This window comes from Pseudophryne corroboree, chromosome 7 (assembly GCF_028390025.1).
Source record: "Pseudophryne corroboree isolate aPseCor3 chromosome 7, aPseCor3.hap2, whole genome shotgun sequence".
NCBI lineage: Eukaryota > Metazoa > Chordata > Amphibia > Anura > Myobatrachidae > Pseudophryne > Pseudophryne corroboree.
Window position 1 is genome coordinate 26,517,697 of NC_086450.1, and position 14,789 is coordinate 26,532,485.

The 14,789-nt window shown below is 49.8% G+C and overlaps 1 protein-coding gene across 3 annotated transcripts in view; it reads right to left on the reverse strand.

The window, feature by feature from the left end:
- Window positions 1–14,040: 14,040 nt before the first annotated feature.
- The window catches only part of DTX3L (deltex E3 ubiquitin ligase 3L), a 44,743-nt gene continuing 43,994 nt past the window's right edge, over window positions 14,041–14,789 (reverse strand). For all 3 annotated transcript variants that reach the window (XM_063932799.1, XM_063932800.1, XM_063932798.1), the window contains one exon: window positions 14,041–14,199. In XM_063932799.1, coding sequence (XP_063788869.1) covers window positions 14,151–14,199 — 49 coding nt within the window. In that variant the 3' untranslated portion in view covers window positions 14,041–14,150. The remainder of the gene's footprint in view (window positions 14,200–14,789) is intronic.

A 14,789-nucleotide genomic window follows, 5' to 3' on the forward strand; every position in this document is an offset into this window, starting at 1 on the left:
CCTTATAGAGATGGCGCGGGTATGTAACCTTATAGAGATGGCGCGGGTATGTGGCCTTATAGAGATGGTGCGGGTATGTGGCCTTATAGAGATGGCGTGGGTATGTGGCCTTATAGAGATGGTTTGGGTATGTAACCTTATAGAGATGGTGTGGGTATGTGGCCTTATAGAGATGGCGTGGGTATGTGGCCTTATAGAGATGGTGTGGGTATGTGGCCTTATAGAGATGGTGCGGGTATGTGGCCTTATAGAGATGGTGTGGGTATGTGGCCTTATAGAGATGGCGTGGGTATGTGGCCTTATAGAGATAGTGTGGGTATGTGGCCTTATAGAGATGGTGCGGGTATGCGGTCTTATAGACATGGCGTGGGTATGTGGCCTTATAGAGATGGTGCGGGTATGTAACCTTATAGAGATGGCGCGGGTATGTGGCCTTATAGAGATGGTGCGGGTATGTAACCTTATAGAGATGGCGCGGGTATGTGGCCTTATAGAGATGGTGCGGGTATGTAACCTTATAGAGATGGCGCGGGTATGTGGCCTTATAGAGATGGTGTGGGTATGTGGCCTTATAGAGATGGCGTGGGTATGTGGCCTTATAGAGATGGCGTGGGTATGTGGCCTTATAGAGATGGTGTGGGTATGTAACCTTATAGAGATGGTGTGGGTATGTGGCCTTATAGAAATGGCGTGGGTATGTGGCCTTATAGAGATGGTGTGGGTATGTGGCCTCATAGAGATGGTGTGGGTATGTGGCCTTATAGAGATGGCGTGGGTATGTGACCTTATAGAGATGGTGCGGGTATGTGGCCTTATAGAGATGGTGTGGGTATGCGGTATTATAGACATGGCGTGGGTATGCGGCCTCATAGAGATGGTGCGGATGTGCGGCCTCATAGAGATGGTGTGGGTATGTAACCTTATAGAGATGGCGTGGGTATGTGGCCTTATAGAGATGGCATGGGTATGTGGCCTTATAGAGATGGTGTGGGTATGTAACCTTATAGAGATGGTGCGGGTATGTGGCCTTATAGAGATGGTGTGGGTATGTAGCCTTATAGAGATGGCGTGGGTATGTGGCCATATAGAGATGGCGTGGGTATGTGGCCTTATAGAGATGGTGTGGGTATGTAACCTTATAGAGATGGTGTGGGTATGTGGCCTTATAGAAATGGCGTGGGTATGTGACCTTATAGAGATGGTGTGGGTATGTGGCCTTATAGAGATGGTGTGGGTATGTAACCTTATAGAGATGGTGTGGGTATGTGGCCTTATAGAGATGGTGTGGGTATGTGGCCTTATAGAGATGGCGTGGGTATGTGGCCTTATAGAGATGGCGTGGGTATGTGGCCTTATAGAGATGGTGCGGATGTGCGGCCTCATAGAGATGGCGTGGGTATGTGGCCTTATAGAGATGGTGTGGGTATGCGGCCTCATAGAGATGGCGTGGGTATGTGGCCTTATAGAGATGGTGTGGGTATGTGGCTTATAGAGATGGTGTGGGTATGTGGCCTTATAGAGATGGCGCGGGTATGTAACCTTATAGAGATGGCGCGGGTATGTGGCCTTATAGAGATGGTGCGGGTATGTGGCCTTATAGAGATGGCGTGGGTATGTGGCCTTATAGAGATGGTTTGGGTATGTAACCTTATAGAGATGGTGTGGGTATGTGGCCTTATAGAGATGGCGTGGGTATGTGGCCTTATAGAGATGGTGTGGGTATGTGGCCTTATAGAGATGGTGCGGGTATGTGGCCTTATAGAGATGGTGTGGGTATGTGGCCTTATAGAGATGGCGTGGGTATGTGGCCTTATAGAGATAGTGTGGGTATGTGGCCTTATAGAGATGGTGCGGGTATGCGGTCTTATAGACATGGCGTGGGTATGTGGCCTTATAGAGATGGTGCGGGTATGTAACCTTATAGAGATGGCGCGGGTATGTGGCCTTATAGAGATGGTGCGGGTATGTAACCTTATAGAGATGGCGCGGGTATGTGGCCTTATAGAGATGGTGCGGGTATGTAACCTTATAGAGATGGCGCGGGTATGTGGCCTTATAGAGATGGTGTGGGTATGTGGCCTTATAGAGATGGCGTGGGTATGTGGCCTTATAGAGATGGCGTGGGTATGTGGCCTTATAGAGATGGTGTGGGTATGTAACCTTATAGAGATGGTGTGGGTATGTGGCCTTATAGAAATGGCGTGGGTATGTGGCCTTATAGAGATGGTGTGGGTATGTGGCCTCATAGAGATGGTGTGGGTATGTGGCCTTATAGAGATGGCGTGGGTATGTGACCTTATAGAGATGGTGCGGGTATGTGGCCTTATAGAGATGGTGTGGGTATGCGGTATTATAGACATGGCGTGGGTATGCGGCCTCATAGAGATGGTGCGGATGTGCGGCCTCATAGAGATGGTGTGGGTATGTAACCTTATAGAGATGGCGTGGGTATGTGGCCTTATAGAGATGGCATGGGTATGTGGCCTTATAGAGATGGTGTGGGTATGTAACCTTATAGAGATGGTGCGGGTATGTGGCCTTATAGAGATGGTGTGGGTATGTAGCCTTATAGAGATGGCGTGGGTATGTGGCCTTATAGAGATGGCGTGGGTATGTGGCCTTATAGAGATGGTGTGGGTATGTAACCTTATAGAGATGGTGTGGGTATGTGGCCTTATAGAAATGGCGTGGGTATGTGACCTTATAGAGATGGTGTGGGTATGTGGCCTTATAGAGATGGTGTGGGTATGTAACCTTATAGAGATGGTGTGGGTATGTGGCCTTATAGAGATGGTGTGGGTATGTGGCCTTATAGAGATGGCGTGGGTATGTGGCCTTATAGAGATGGCGTGGGTATGTGGCCTTATAGAGATGGTGTGGGTATGTGGCCTTATAGAGATGGTGCGGGTATGTGGCCTTATAGAGATGGTGTGGGTATGTGGCCTTATAGAGATGGTGCGGATGTGCGGCCTCATAGAGATGGCGTGGGTATGTGGCCTTATAGAGATGGTGTGGGTATGCGGCCTCATAGAGATGGCGTGGGTATGTGGCCTTATAGAGATGGTGTGGGTATGTGGCTTATAGAGATGGTGTGGGTATGTGGCCTTATAGAGATGGCGCGGGTATGTAACCTTATAGAGATGGCGCGGGTATGTGGCCTTATAGAGATGGTGCGGGTATGTGGCCTTATAGAGATGGCGCGGGTATGTGGCCTTATAGAGATGGTGTGGGTATGTAGCCTTATAGAGATGGCGTGGGTATGTGGCCTTATAGAGATGGTGCGGATGTGCGGCCTCATAGAGATGGCGTGGGTATGTGGCCTTATAGAGATGGTGTGGGTATGCGGCCTCATAGAGATGGCGTGGGTATGTGGCCTTATAGAGATGGTGTGGGTATGTGGCTTATAGAGATGGTGTGGGTATGTGGCCTTATAGAGATGGCGCGGGTATGTAACCTTATAGAGATGGCGCGGGTATGTGGCCTTATAGAGATGGTGCGGGTATGTGGCCTTATAGAGATGGCGTGGGTATGTGGCCTTATAGAGATGGTTTGGGTATGTAACCTTATAGAGATGGTGTGGGTATGTGGCCTTATAGAGATGGCGTGGGTATGTGGCCTTATAGAGATGGTGTGGGTATGTGGCCTTATAGAGATGGTGCGGGTATGTGGCCTTATAGAGATGGTGTGGGTATGTGGCCTTATAGAGATGGCGTGGGTATGTGGCCTTATAGAGATAGTGTGGGTATGTGGCCTTATAGAGATGGTGCGGGTATGCGGTCTTATAGACATGGCGTGGGTATGTGGCCTTATAGAGATGGTGCGGGTATGTAACCTTATAGAGATGGCGCGGGTATGTGGCCTTATAGAGATGGTGCGGGTATGTAACCTTATAGAGATGGCGCGGGTATGTGGCCTTATAGAGATGGTGCGGGTATGTAACCTTATAGAGATGGCGCGGGTATGTGGCCTTATAGAGATGGTGTGGGTATGTGGCCTTATAGAGATGGCGTGGGTATGTGGCCTTATAGAGATGGCGTGGGTATGTGGCCTTATAGAGATGGTGTGGGTATGTAACCTTATAGAGATGGTGTGGGTATGTGGCCTTATAGAAATGGCGTGGGTATGTGGCCTTATAGAGATGGTGTGGGTATGTGGCCTCATAGAGATGGTGTGGGTATGTGGCCTTATAGAGATGGCGTGGGTATGTGACCTTATAGAGATGGTGCGGGTATGTGGCCTTATAGAGATGGTGTGGGTATGCGGTATTATAGACATGGCGTGGGTATGCGGCCTCATAGAGATGGTGCGGATGTGCGGCCTCATAGAGATGGTGTGGGTATGTAACCTTATAGAGATGGCGTGGGTATGTGGCCTTATAGAGATGGCATGGGTATGTGGCCTTATAGAGATGGTGTGGGTATGTAACCTTATAGAGATGGTGCGGGTATGTGGCCTTATAGAGATGGTGTGGGTATGTAGCCTTATAGAGATGGCGTGGGTATGTGGCCTTATAGAGATGGCGTGGGTATGTGGCCTTATAGAGATGGTGTGGGTATGTAACCTTATAGAGATGGTGTGGGTATGTGGCCTTATAGAAATGGCGTGGGTATGTGACCTTATAGAGATGGTGTGGGTATGTGGCCTTATAGAGATGGTGTGGGTATGTAACCTTATAGAGATGGTGTGGGTATGTGGCCTTATAGAGATGGTGTGGGTATGTGGCCTTATAGAGATGGCGTGGGTATGTGGCCTTATAGAGATGGCGTGGGTATGTGGCCTTATAGAGATGGTGTGGGTATGTGGCCTTATAGAGATGGTGCGGGTATGTGGCCTTATAGAGATGGTGTGGGTATGTGGCCTTATAGAGATGGTGCGGATGTGCGGCCTCATAGAGATGGCGTGGGTATGTGGCCTTATAGAGATGGTGTGGGTATGCGGCCTCATAGAGATGGCGTGGGTATGTGGCCTTATAGAGATGGTGTGGGTATGTGGCTTATAGAGATGGTGTGGGTATGTGGCCTTATAGAGATGGCGCGGGTATGTAACCTTATAGAGATGGCGCGGGTATGTGGCCTTATAGAGATGGTGCGGGTATGTGGCCTTATAGAGATGGCGTGGGTATGTGGCCTTATAGAGATGGTGTGGGTATGTAACCTTATAGAGATGGTGTGGGTATGTGGCCTTATAGAAATGGCGTGGGTATGTGGCCTTATAGAGATGGTGTGGGTATGTGGCCTTATAGAGATGGTGTGGGTATGTGGCCTTATAGAGATGGCGTGGGTATGTGGCCTTATAGAGATGGTGCGGGTATGTGGCCTTATAGAGATGGTGTGGGTATGCGGTATTATAGACATGGCGTGGGTATGCGGCCTCATAGAGATGGTGCGGATGTGCGGCCTCATAGAGATGGTGTGGGTATGTAACCTTATAGAGATGGCGTGGGTATGTAGCCTTATAGAGATGGCATGGGTATGTGGCCTTATAGAGATGGTGTGGGTATGTAACCTTATAGAGATGGTGCGGGTATGTGGCCTTATAGATATGGTGTGGGTATGTGGCCTCATAGAGATGGCACGGATATCCGGCCTCATATAGATGGCGCGGGTATGTGGCCATATAGAGATGGTGCGGGTATGTGGCCTTATAGAGATGGCATGGGTATGTGGTCTTATAGAGATGGTGCGGATGTGCGGCCTCATAGAGATGGTGTGGGTATGTAACCTTATAGAGATGGCGTGGGTATGTGGCCTTATAGAGACGGTGTGGGTATGTAACCTTATAGAGATGGCGTGGGTATGTGGCCTTATAGAGATGGCGTGGGTATGTGGCCTTATAGAGATGGTGTGGGTATGTGGCCTTATAGAGATGGTGTGGGTATGTAACCTTATAGAGATGGTGTGGGTATGTGGCCTTATAGAGATGGCGTGGGTATGTGGCCTTATAGAGATGGTGTGGGTATGTGGCTTATAGAGATGGTGTGGGTATGTGGCTTATAGAGATAGCGCGGGTATGAGGCCTTATAGAGATGGCGCGGGTATGTGGCCTTATAGAGATGGCGCGGGTATGTGGCTTATAGAGATGGCGCGGGTATGTGGCTTATAGAGATGGCGCGGGTATGTGGCCTTATAGAGATGGCGTGGGTATGTGGCTTTTAGAGATGGCGTGGGTATGTGGCCTTATAGAGATGGCGCGGGTATGTGGCCTTATAGAGATGGTGCGGGTATGTGGCCTTATAGAGATGGCGCGGGTATGTGGCCTTATAGAGATGGTGCGGGTATGTGGCCTTATAGAGATGGTGCGGGTATGTAACCTTATAGAGATGGCGCGGGTATGTGGCCTTATAGAGATGGCGCGGGTATGTGGCCGTATAGAGATGGCGCGGGTATGTGGCCTTATAGAGATGGCGTGGGTATGTGGCCTTATAGAGATGGCGCGGGTATGTGGCCTTATAGAGATGGCGCGGGTATGTGGCTTATAGAGATGGCGCGGGTATGTGGCCTTATAGAGATGGCACGGGTATGTGGCCTTATAGAGATGGCGTGGATATGTGGCCTTATAGAGATGGCGTGGATATGTGGCCTTATAGAGATGGCGTGGGTATGTGGCTTATAGAGATGGCGCGGGTATGTGGCTTATAGAGATGGCGCGGGTATGTGGCTTTTAGAGATGGCGCGGGTATGTGGCTTTTAGAGATGGCGCGGGTATGTGGCTTTTAGAGATGGCCTGGGTATGTGGCTTATAGAGATGGCGCGGGTATGTGGCCTTATAGAGATGGCGCGGGTATGTGGCCTTATAGAGATGGCGCGGGTATGTGGCCTTATAGAGATGGCGCGGGTATGTGGCCTTATAGAGATGGCGCGGGTATGTGGCCTTATAGAGATGGCGCGGGTATGTGGCCTTATAGAGATGGCGCGGGTATGTGGCCTTATAGAGATGGCACGGGTATGTGGCCTTATAGAGATGGCGCGGGTATGTGGCCTTATAGAGATGGCGCGGGTATGTGGCCTTATAGAGATGGCGCGGGTATGTGGCTTATAGAGATGGCGTGGGTATGTGGCTTATAGAGATGGCGCGGGTATGTGGCCTTATAGTGATAGCGTGGGTATGTGGCTTATAGAGATGGCGCGGGTATGTGGCTTTATAGTGATAGCGTGGGTATGTGGCTTATAGAGATGGCGCGGGTATGTGGCTTTATAGTGATAGCGTGGGTATGTGGCTTATAGAGATGGCGCGGGTATGTGACTTATAGAGATGGCGCGGGTATGTGACTTATAGAGATGGCGCGGGTATGTGGCCTTAGTGTAACCAGTTACTAGTTAACGATTTGCCAGTCATCCTGGTGCAGTGTTTTGCTGGAGCTTCTGGTGTCAGCAGATAGCAGCTTACTGTTTCACAGAGGAAGTGGCTGTGCAGCTCGTGGACTCTGTACTTGTATGAACCTTTCCCTCCGGGTGTTGTCTATAAACCTGTTACTTCCTTGAGCACATTATGTAAGAATAGACATAATAAGCTGGGGTGTAAATGCATATCCAGCCTCCTTTTGTGCCTCCGGTGGCACCATGGGACCTTAACGTGGTGTTACGGTTTCTTAAGTCTCACTGGTTTGAACTTCTTATAAACAGGAAGACATTGATCCCCTGTACTCACAAAATGCTATTACAGTTACTTCTACAGCGCTCTGTATAATAGGCACTCTGCGTTATAGATGGGTCAGGACGCCCCGCTCTACTACAGACGCGCCAGGCTACGCTCTGGGTGTATCTAGCAAATAAAAGTATGGGGGATTTTGTTAAGATTTTAGTCAAAATTAACATAACTAGCCTGATGCAGAAGCCAATGGAACATAGTTTAGGCCTGATTCAGGTTTGTAAGCAAAAAAGCAAGCAACTGTACATAGCCATGCTGCACTGCAGGTGGGGCAGATGTAACATGTGCAGAGAGAGTTAGATTTGGGTGGGGTGTGTTTAAACTGAAATCTAAATGCAGGGTAAAAATAAAGCAGCCTGTATATACCCTGCACAGAAACAATATAACCCACCCAAATCTAACTCTCTCTGCACATGTTACATCTGCCACACCTGCAGGGCATATGGTTTTGCCCAGTTGCTTGCTTTTTTGCTTTACTTACAAACATGAATCATGCCGTTTGCTCAGATGAAGAAAAATAAGAATTTACTCACCGGTAATTCTATTTCTCGTAGTCCGTAGTGGATGCTGGGGACTCCGTAAGGACCATGGGGAATAGACGGGCTCCACAGGAGACTGGGCACTCTAAAGAAAGATTTAGGCCTATCTGGTGTGCACTGGCTCCTCCCCCTATGACCCTCCTCCAAGCCTCAGTTAGGACACTGTGCCCGGAAGAGCTGACACAATAAGGAAGGATTCTTGAATCCCGGGTAAGACTCATACCAGCCACACCAATCACACCGTATAACTCGTGATAGGAACCCCGGTTAACAGTATGATAACAATGGAGCCTCTGAACAGATGGCTCGCAATAACAACCCGATTTTTGTAACAATAACTATTTACAAGTATTGCAGACAATCCGCACTTGGGCGCCCAGCATCCACTACGGACTACGAGAAATAGAATTACCGGTGAGTAAATTCTTATTTTCTCTGACGTCCTGGGGGGACTCCGTAAGGACCATGGGGATTATACCAAAGCTCCCAAACGGGCGGGAGAGTGCGGATGACTCTGCAGCACCGAATGAGAGAACTCCAGGTCCTCCTCAGCCAGGGTATCAAATTTGTAGAATTTTGCAAACGTGTTTGCCCCTGACCAAGTAGCAGCTCGGCAAAGTTGTAAAGCCGAGAACCCTCGGGCAGCCGCCCAAGATGAGCCCACCTTCCTTGTGGAATGGGCTTTTACTGATTTTGGCTGCGGTAATCCCACCGCAGAATGCGCCAGCTGAATAGTGCTACAAATCCAGCGCGCGATAGACTGCTTAGAACCAGGAGCACCCAGCTTGTTGGGTGCATACAGGATAAACAGCGAGTCAGTTTTCCTGACTCCAGCCGTCCTGGAAACATAAATTTTCAGGGCCCTGACTACGTCCAGTAACTTGGAATCCTCCAAGTCCCTAGTAGCCGCAGGCACCACAATAGGTTGGTTCAAGTGAAAAGCTGAGTCCACCTTCGGGAGAAACTGAGGACGAGATGGAAAATCAGATAAGGACTTTTATAAGACAAAGCCGCCAATTCTGATACCCGCCTGGCCGAAGCCAGGGCCAATAACATGACCACTTTCCACGTGAGATACTTAAAATCGACAGTCTTAAGTGGCTCGAACCAATGTGATTTCAGGAATTCCAAAACCACATTGAGATCCCAAGGTGCCACTGGGGGCACAAAAGGAGGCTGAATATGCAGAACTCCTTTGACAAACGTCTGAACTTCAGGCAGTGAAGCCAGTTCTTTCTGGAAGAAAATCGACAGAGCCGAAATCTGGACCTTTATGGACCCCAATTTGAGGCCCAACGTCATCCCTGCTTGCAGGAAGTGCAGGAATCGACCCAGTTGAAATTCCTCCGTCGGGGCCTTCATGGCCTCACACCAAGCAACATATTTCCGCCAAATGCAGTGATAATGTCTTGCGGTGACATCCTTCCTGGCTTTGATCAGGGTAGGGATGACTTCCTCCGGAATACCCTTTTCCTTCAGGATCCAGTGTTCAACCGCCATGCCGTCAAACGCAGCCGCGGTAAGTCTTGGAACAGACAGGGTCCCTGCTGCAGCAGGTCTTGTCTGAGCGGCAGAGGCCAAGGGTCCTCTGTAAGCATCTCTTGAAGTTCCGGGTACCAAGCTCTTCTTGGCCAATCCGGAACCACGAGTATGGTTTTCACTCCTCGCCTTCTTATTATTCTCAGTACCTTGGGTATAAGAGGTAGAGGAGGAAACACATAAACCGACTGGTACACCCATGGTGTCACTAGAGCGTCCACTGCTATCGCCTGAGGGTCTCTTGACCGGGCGCAATATCTTTTCAACTTCTTGTTGAGGCGGGACGCCATCATGTCTACCTGTGGTTTTTCCCACCGGTTGACCAGCATTTGGAAGACTTCTGGATGAAGTCCCCATTCTCCCGGGTGGAGGTCGTGCCTGCTGAGGAAGTCTGCTTCCCATTTGTCCACTCCCGGAATGAACACTGCCGTCAGTGCTAACACATGATTCTCTGCCCATCTGAGATCCTTGTGGCTTCTGCCATCGCCATCCTGCTTCTCGTGCCGCCCTGTCTGTTTACATGCGCGACCGCCGTGATGTTGTCTGACTGGATCAGTACCGGCTAGTTTTGAAGCAGGGGTCTTGCCTGGCTTAGGGCATTGTAAATGGCCCTTAGCTCCAGGATATTTATGTGAAGAGAAATCTCCTGATTTGACCACAGTCCTTGGAAATTTCTTCCCTTTGTGACTGCCCCCCAGCCCCGAAGGCTGGCATCCGTGGTCACCAGGACCCAGTCCTGTATTCTGAATCTGCGGCCCTCTAGTAGATGAGCCCTCTGCAGCCACCACAGCAGCGACACCCTGGTTCTGGCCGATAGGGTTATCCGCTGTTGCATCTGGAGATGGGACCCGGATCATTTGTCCAACAGGTCCCACTGGAACGTCCTTGCGTGGAACCTTCCGAATGGCATTGTTTCGTATGAAGCTACCATTTTTCCCAGGACTCGTGTGCAGTGATGTACCGACACTTTTCCTGGTTTTAGGGTGTCTCTGACCAGAGATGACAATTCCTCTGCTTTTTCCAGTGGAAGAAACACTCTTTTCTGGTCTGTGTCCAGAATCATTTCCAGGAACAGAAGACGTGTCGTCGGGACCAGCTGTGACTTTGGAATATTGAGAATCCAGCCGTGCTGTTGTAGCACTTCCTGAGAAAGTGCGACCCCCACTATCAACTGTTCTTTGAACCTCGCCTTTATCAGGAGATCGTCCAAGTACGGGATAATTAAAACTCCCTTCTTGCAAAGGAGTATCATCATTTCGGCCATTACCTTGGTAAAGACCCTCGGTGCCGTGGATAACCCAAACGGCAGCGTCTGGAACTGATAGTGACAGTCCTGTACCACAAATCTGAGGTACTCCTGGTGCGGAGGGTAAATGGGGACATGCAGGTACGCATCCTTGATGTCCATGGATACCATGTAATCCCCCTCCTCCAGGCTCGCAATAACCACCCTGAGCGATTCCATCTTGAACTTGAACCTTTTGATATAAGTGTTCAAGGCTTTTTAATTTAAGATGGGTCTCACCGAACCGTCCGGTTTCGGTACCAAACACATTGTGGAGTAGTAACCCTTTCCTGAAGGAGGGGTACCTTGACAATCACTTTCTGTGAATACAGTTTTTGAATAGCCACCAACACTGCCTCCCTGGCAGAGGGAGTTGCCGGCAAGGCAGATTTTAGGAAACGGCGGGGGGGAGACGTCTCGAATTCCAGCCTGTACCCCTGAGATACTACTTAAAGGACCCAGGGATCCACTTGTGAGAGAGCCCACTGTGCGCTGAAAAACCTGAGACGTGCCCCCACCGTTCCCGTTTCCGCCTGAGCAGCCCCAGCGTCATGCTGTGGACTTACCGGACGCAGGGGAGGACTTCTGCTCCTGGGAACTAGCTGTGTGCTGCAGCTTTTTCCCCTTTCCTCTGCCCCTCGGCAGAAAGGATGAGCCTCTAGCCCGCTTATTTTTCTGGGGCCGAAATAATACCTGATAATACGGTGCTTTCTTTTGCTGTGGGGTAGCCTGTGGCAAAAAAGTAGATTTCCCAGCAGTAGCTGTAGAAACGAGGTCTGAAAGACCTTCCCCAAAAAGTTCCACCCCTTTATAGGGTAAAACTTCCATGTGCCGCTTGGAGTCGGCATCACCTGACCATTGCCTAGTCCATAACCCCCGTCTGGCGGCAATAGACATAGCGCTTATTTTTGATGCCAGCCGGCAAATATCCCTCTGTGCATCACGCATGTATAAGACCGCGTCTTTTATATGGTCAATCGTTAGCAAAATATTGTCCCTATCCATGGTATCAATGTTTTCCGACAGGGAGTCTGACCACGCAGCTGCAGCACTGCACATCCAAGCTGATGCAATAGCGGGTCTCAATATAATGCCAGTGTGTGTGTATATAGCTTTTAGGGTACTTTCCTGCTTTCTATCAGCAGGTTCTTTTAGGGCGGCCGTATCCGGAGACGGTAGTGCCACCTTCTTTGATAAGCGTGTCAGCGCTTTATCTACCCTAGGGGGTGTTTCCCAGCATGACCTATCCTCTGGCGGGAAAGGGTACGCAGCCATTAACCGTTTAGAAATGATCAATTTCTTATCTGGGGAAGTCGACGCTTCCTCACACACCTCATTTAATTCCTCAGATGCAGGAAGAACTACTGGTAGTTTTTTCTCACCAAACATAATACCCTTTTTTGTGGTACCTGGGGTATCATCAGAAATATGTAATACATTTTTCATTGCCTCAATCATATAACGGGTGGATCTATTGGAGGGTACACTCGTCTCATCACCGTCGACACTGGAGTCGGTATCCGTGTCGACATCTGTATCTGTCATCTGAGGTAGCGGGCGTTTTATAGCCCCTGATGACATTTGAGACGCTTGGACAGGCACAAGCTGAGTAGCCGGCTGTCCTATGTCGTCAACCTTTTATGTAAGGAGCTGACACTGTCACGTTAATTCCTTCCACACTGGTGTCGACCCCGCAGGGGGTGACATCACATTCACAGGCATTTGCTCCGCCTCCACATCATTATCCTCATCATACATGTCGACACAGCAGTACCGACACACAGCAGACACACAGGGAATGCTCTTACAGAGGACAGGACCCCACAAAGCCCTTTGGGGAGACAGAGGGAGAGTATGCCAGCACACACCAGGGCGCTATATAACACAGGGATATCACCTATACAGAGTGTTTTCCCTTATAGCTGCCTATAATATATATATATACTGCACCTAAATTGTGCCCCCCCTCTCTTTTTAACCCTTTCTGCGGAGCTGTGAGGGAAAAATGGCGCCAGTGTGCTGAGGGAGATAGCTCTGCCCCTTTTTCGCGGACTTTTCTCCCGCATTTTTATGGATTCTGGCAGGGGTTAAAAAGCACCTATATAGCCTCTGGGGCTATGTATGGTGCCAGTTTGCCAGCCAAGGTGTCAGTATTGCTGCTCAGGGCGCCCCCCCCCCCCAGCGCCCTGCACCCATCAGTGACCGCAGTGTGTGGTGTGCATGAGGAGCAATGGCGCACAGCTGTAGTGCTGTGCGCTACCTTGGAGAAGACAGAAGTCTTCAGCCGCCGATTTTCCGGACCACCTTCTTGCTTCTGGCTCTGTAAGGGGGACGGCGGCGCGGCTCTGGGAACGGACGACGAGGTCGAGTCCTGTGTTCGATCCCTCTGGAGCTAATGGTGTCCAGTAGCCTAAGAAGCCCAAGCTACCACCACTTAGGTAGGTTCGCTTCTTCTCCCCTTAGTCCCTCGTTGCAGTGAGCCTGTTGCCAGCAGGTCTCACTGTAAAATAAAAAAACCTAACATATACTTTCTTCTAGGAGCTCAGGAGAGCCCCTAGTGTGCATCCAGCTCAGCCGGGCACAAGATTCTAACTGAGGCTTGGAGGAGCGTCATAGGGGGAGGAGCCAGTGCACACCAGATAGTCCTAAATCTTTCTTTAGAGTGCCCAGTCTCCTGCGGAGCCCGTCTATTCCCCATGGTCCTTACGGAGTCCCCAGCATCCACTAGGACGTCAGAGAAATAATACATATATTCACCCACAAGCTCGAGAAACGGTATCTGCCTGTGCGTCTGGTGTCCTGCTAGTCATTATGTATGCGCACTAGTACCCGCCCTATATGAGATCACACCCGGGTCTGCACAGTCCCATGAATAAAGGCCACATGGAGACTCTGCATTGCCCGCACTTGCGCTCGTGTTTGGAGTATGCGTAGTCATGCACAATACGCAAAACAGGTGCACATTCATTCATCTCTGCATCAGCTCCAAAGTGCGAATGTACAACAATTACACGACGACACAACAGACACTTGTAGCTTTAGTTGCTTTTAATCACAGTTTTGGCTGACTGAACATTAGGAGAATGTGCCACTAAGACCAGTATTATCCGCTACAATACAATCACCAGAATAAGGCGTCTCTATGGGTAGAACTCAGGCACAGACAGGAAAGTCTTGTAGAATAAAAGTCTGATAACAAGAGAAAACAACAACAGAAAATCAGAATGTGACAATTTCTGTGGGGCGGATGCACAGATACAGAGTTTATACAGTGAGTTTATGGCCAATCAGATTGTGGGGCCGGCGATATGGATAGTGCTTGGAAACGCAATGTAGCGCAGCGCAAATCTCTTCAGTGTACACCTCAAGGAGACAGATTTGAGTAACACACATGGATCGTGCTCATCACACTGTTGGCGTATAGAGGTATATAACATGCTGCACCTCACCATGGGAGAACCTGGGCAGATGGCGGGTTCCTTTCCTAATGTGGAGTAAGATTCTATTTAGGGATGGGGACCCCTGTTTAGCAGGAGGTGCACCCCGGCTTAGGGGAGAGGTGTCCTCTGCGGAGCGGCAGGGGCACAGCATCTGTCTCCCCATAAATAAAATCTTACAAGTTGCCTTTTCCTATTGGATCTACTGGCATGTTAGGCTTTGTGGCCCTATAAGGGCCCCTAGACAGGTACTGGAACCAGCACTTGTTATACTGTAGCTAAAACCTTTTTTCCCCTGACTTGCAGCAGAGCATTCTGAGCACAGCAATGTGTCTCAGAGCC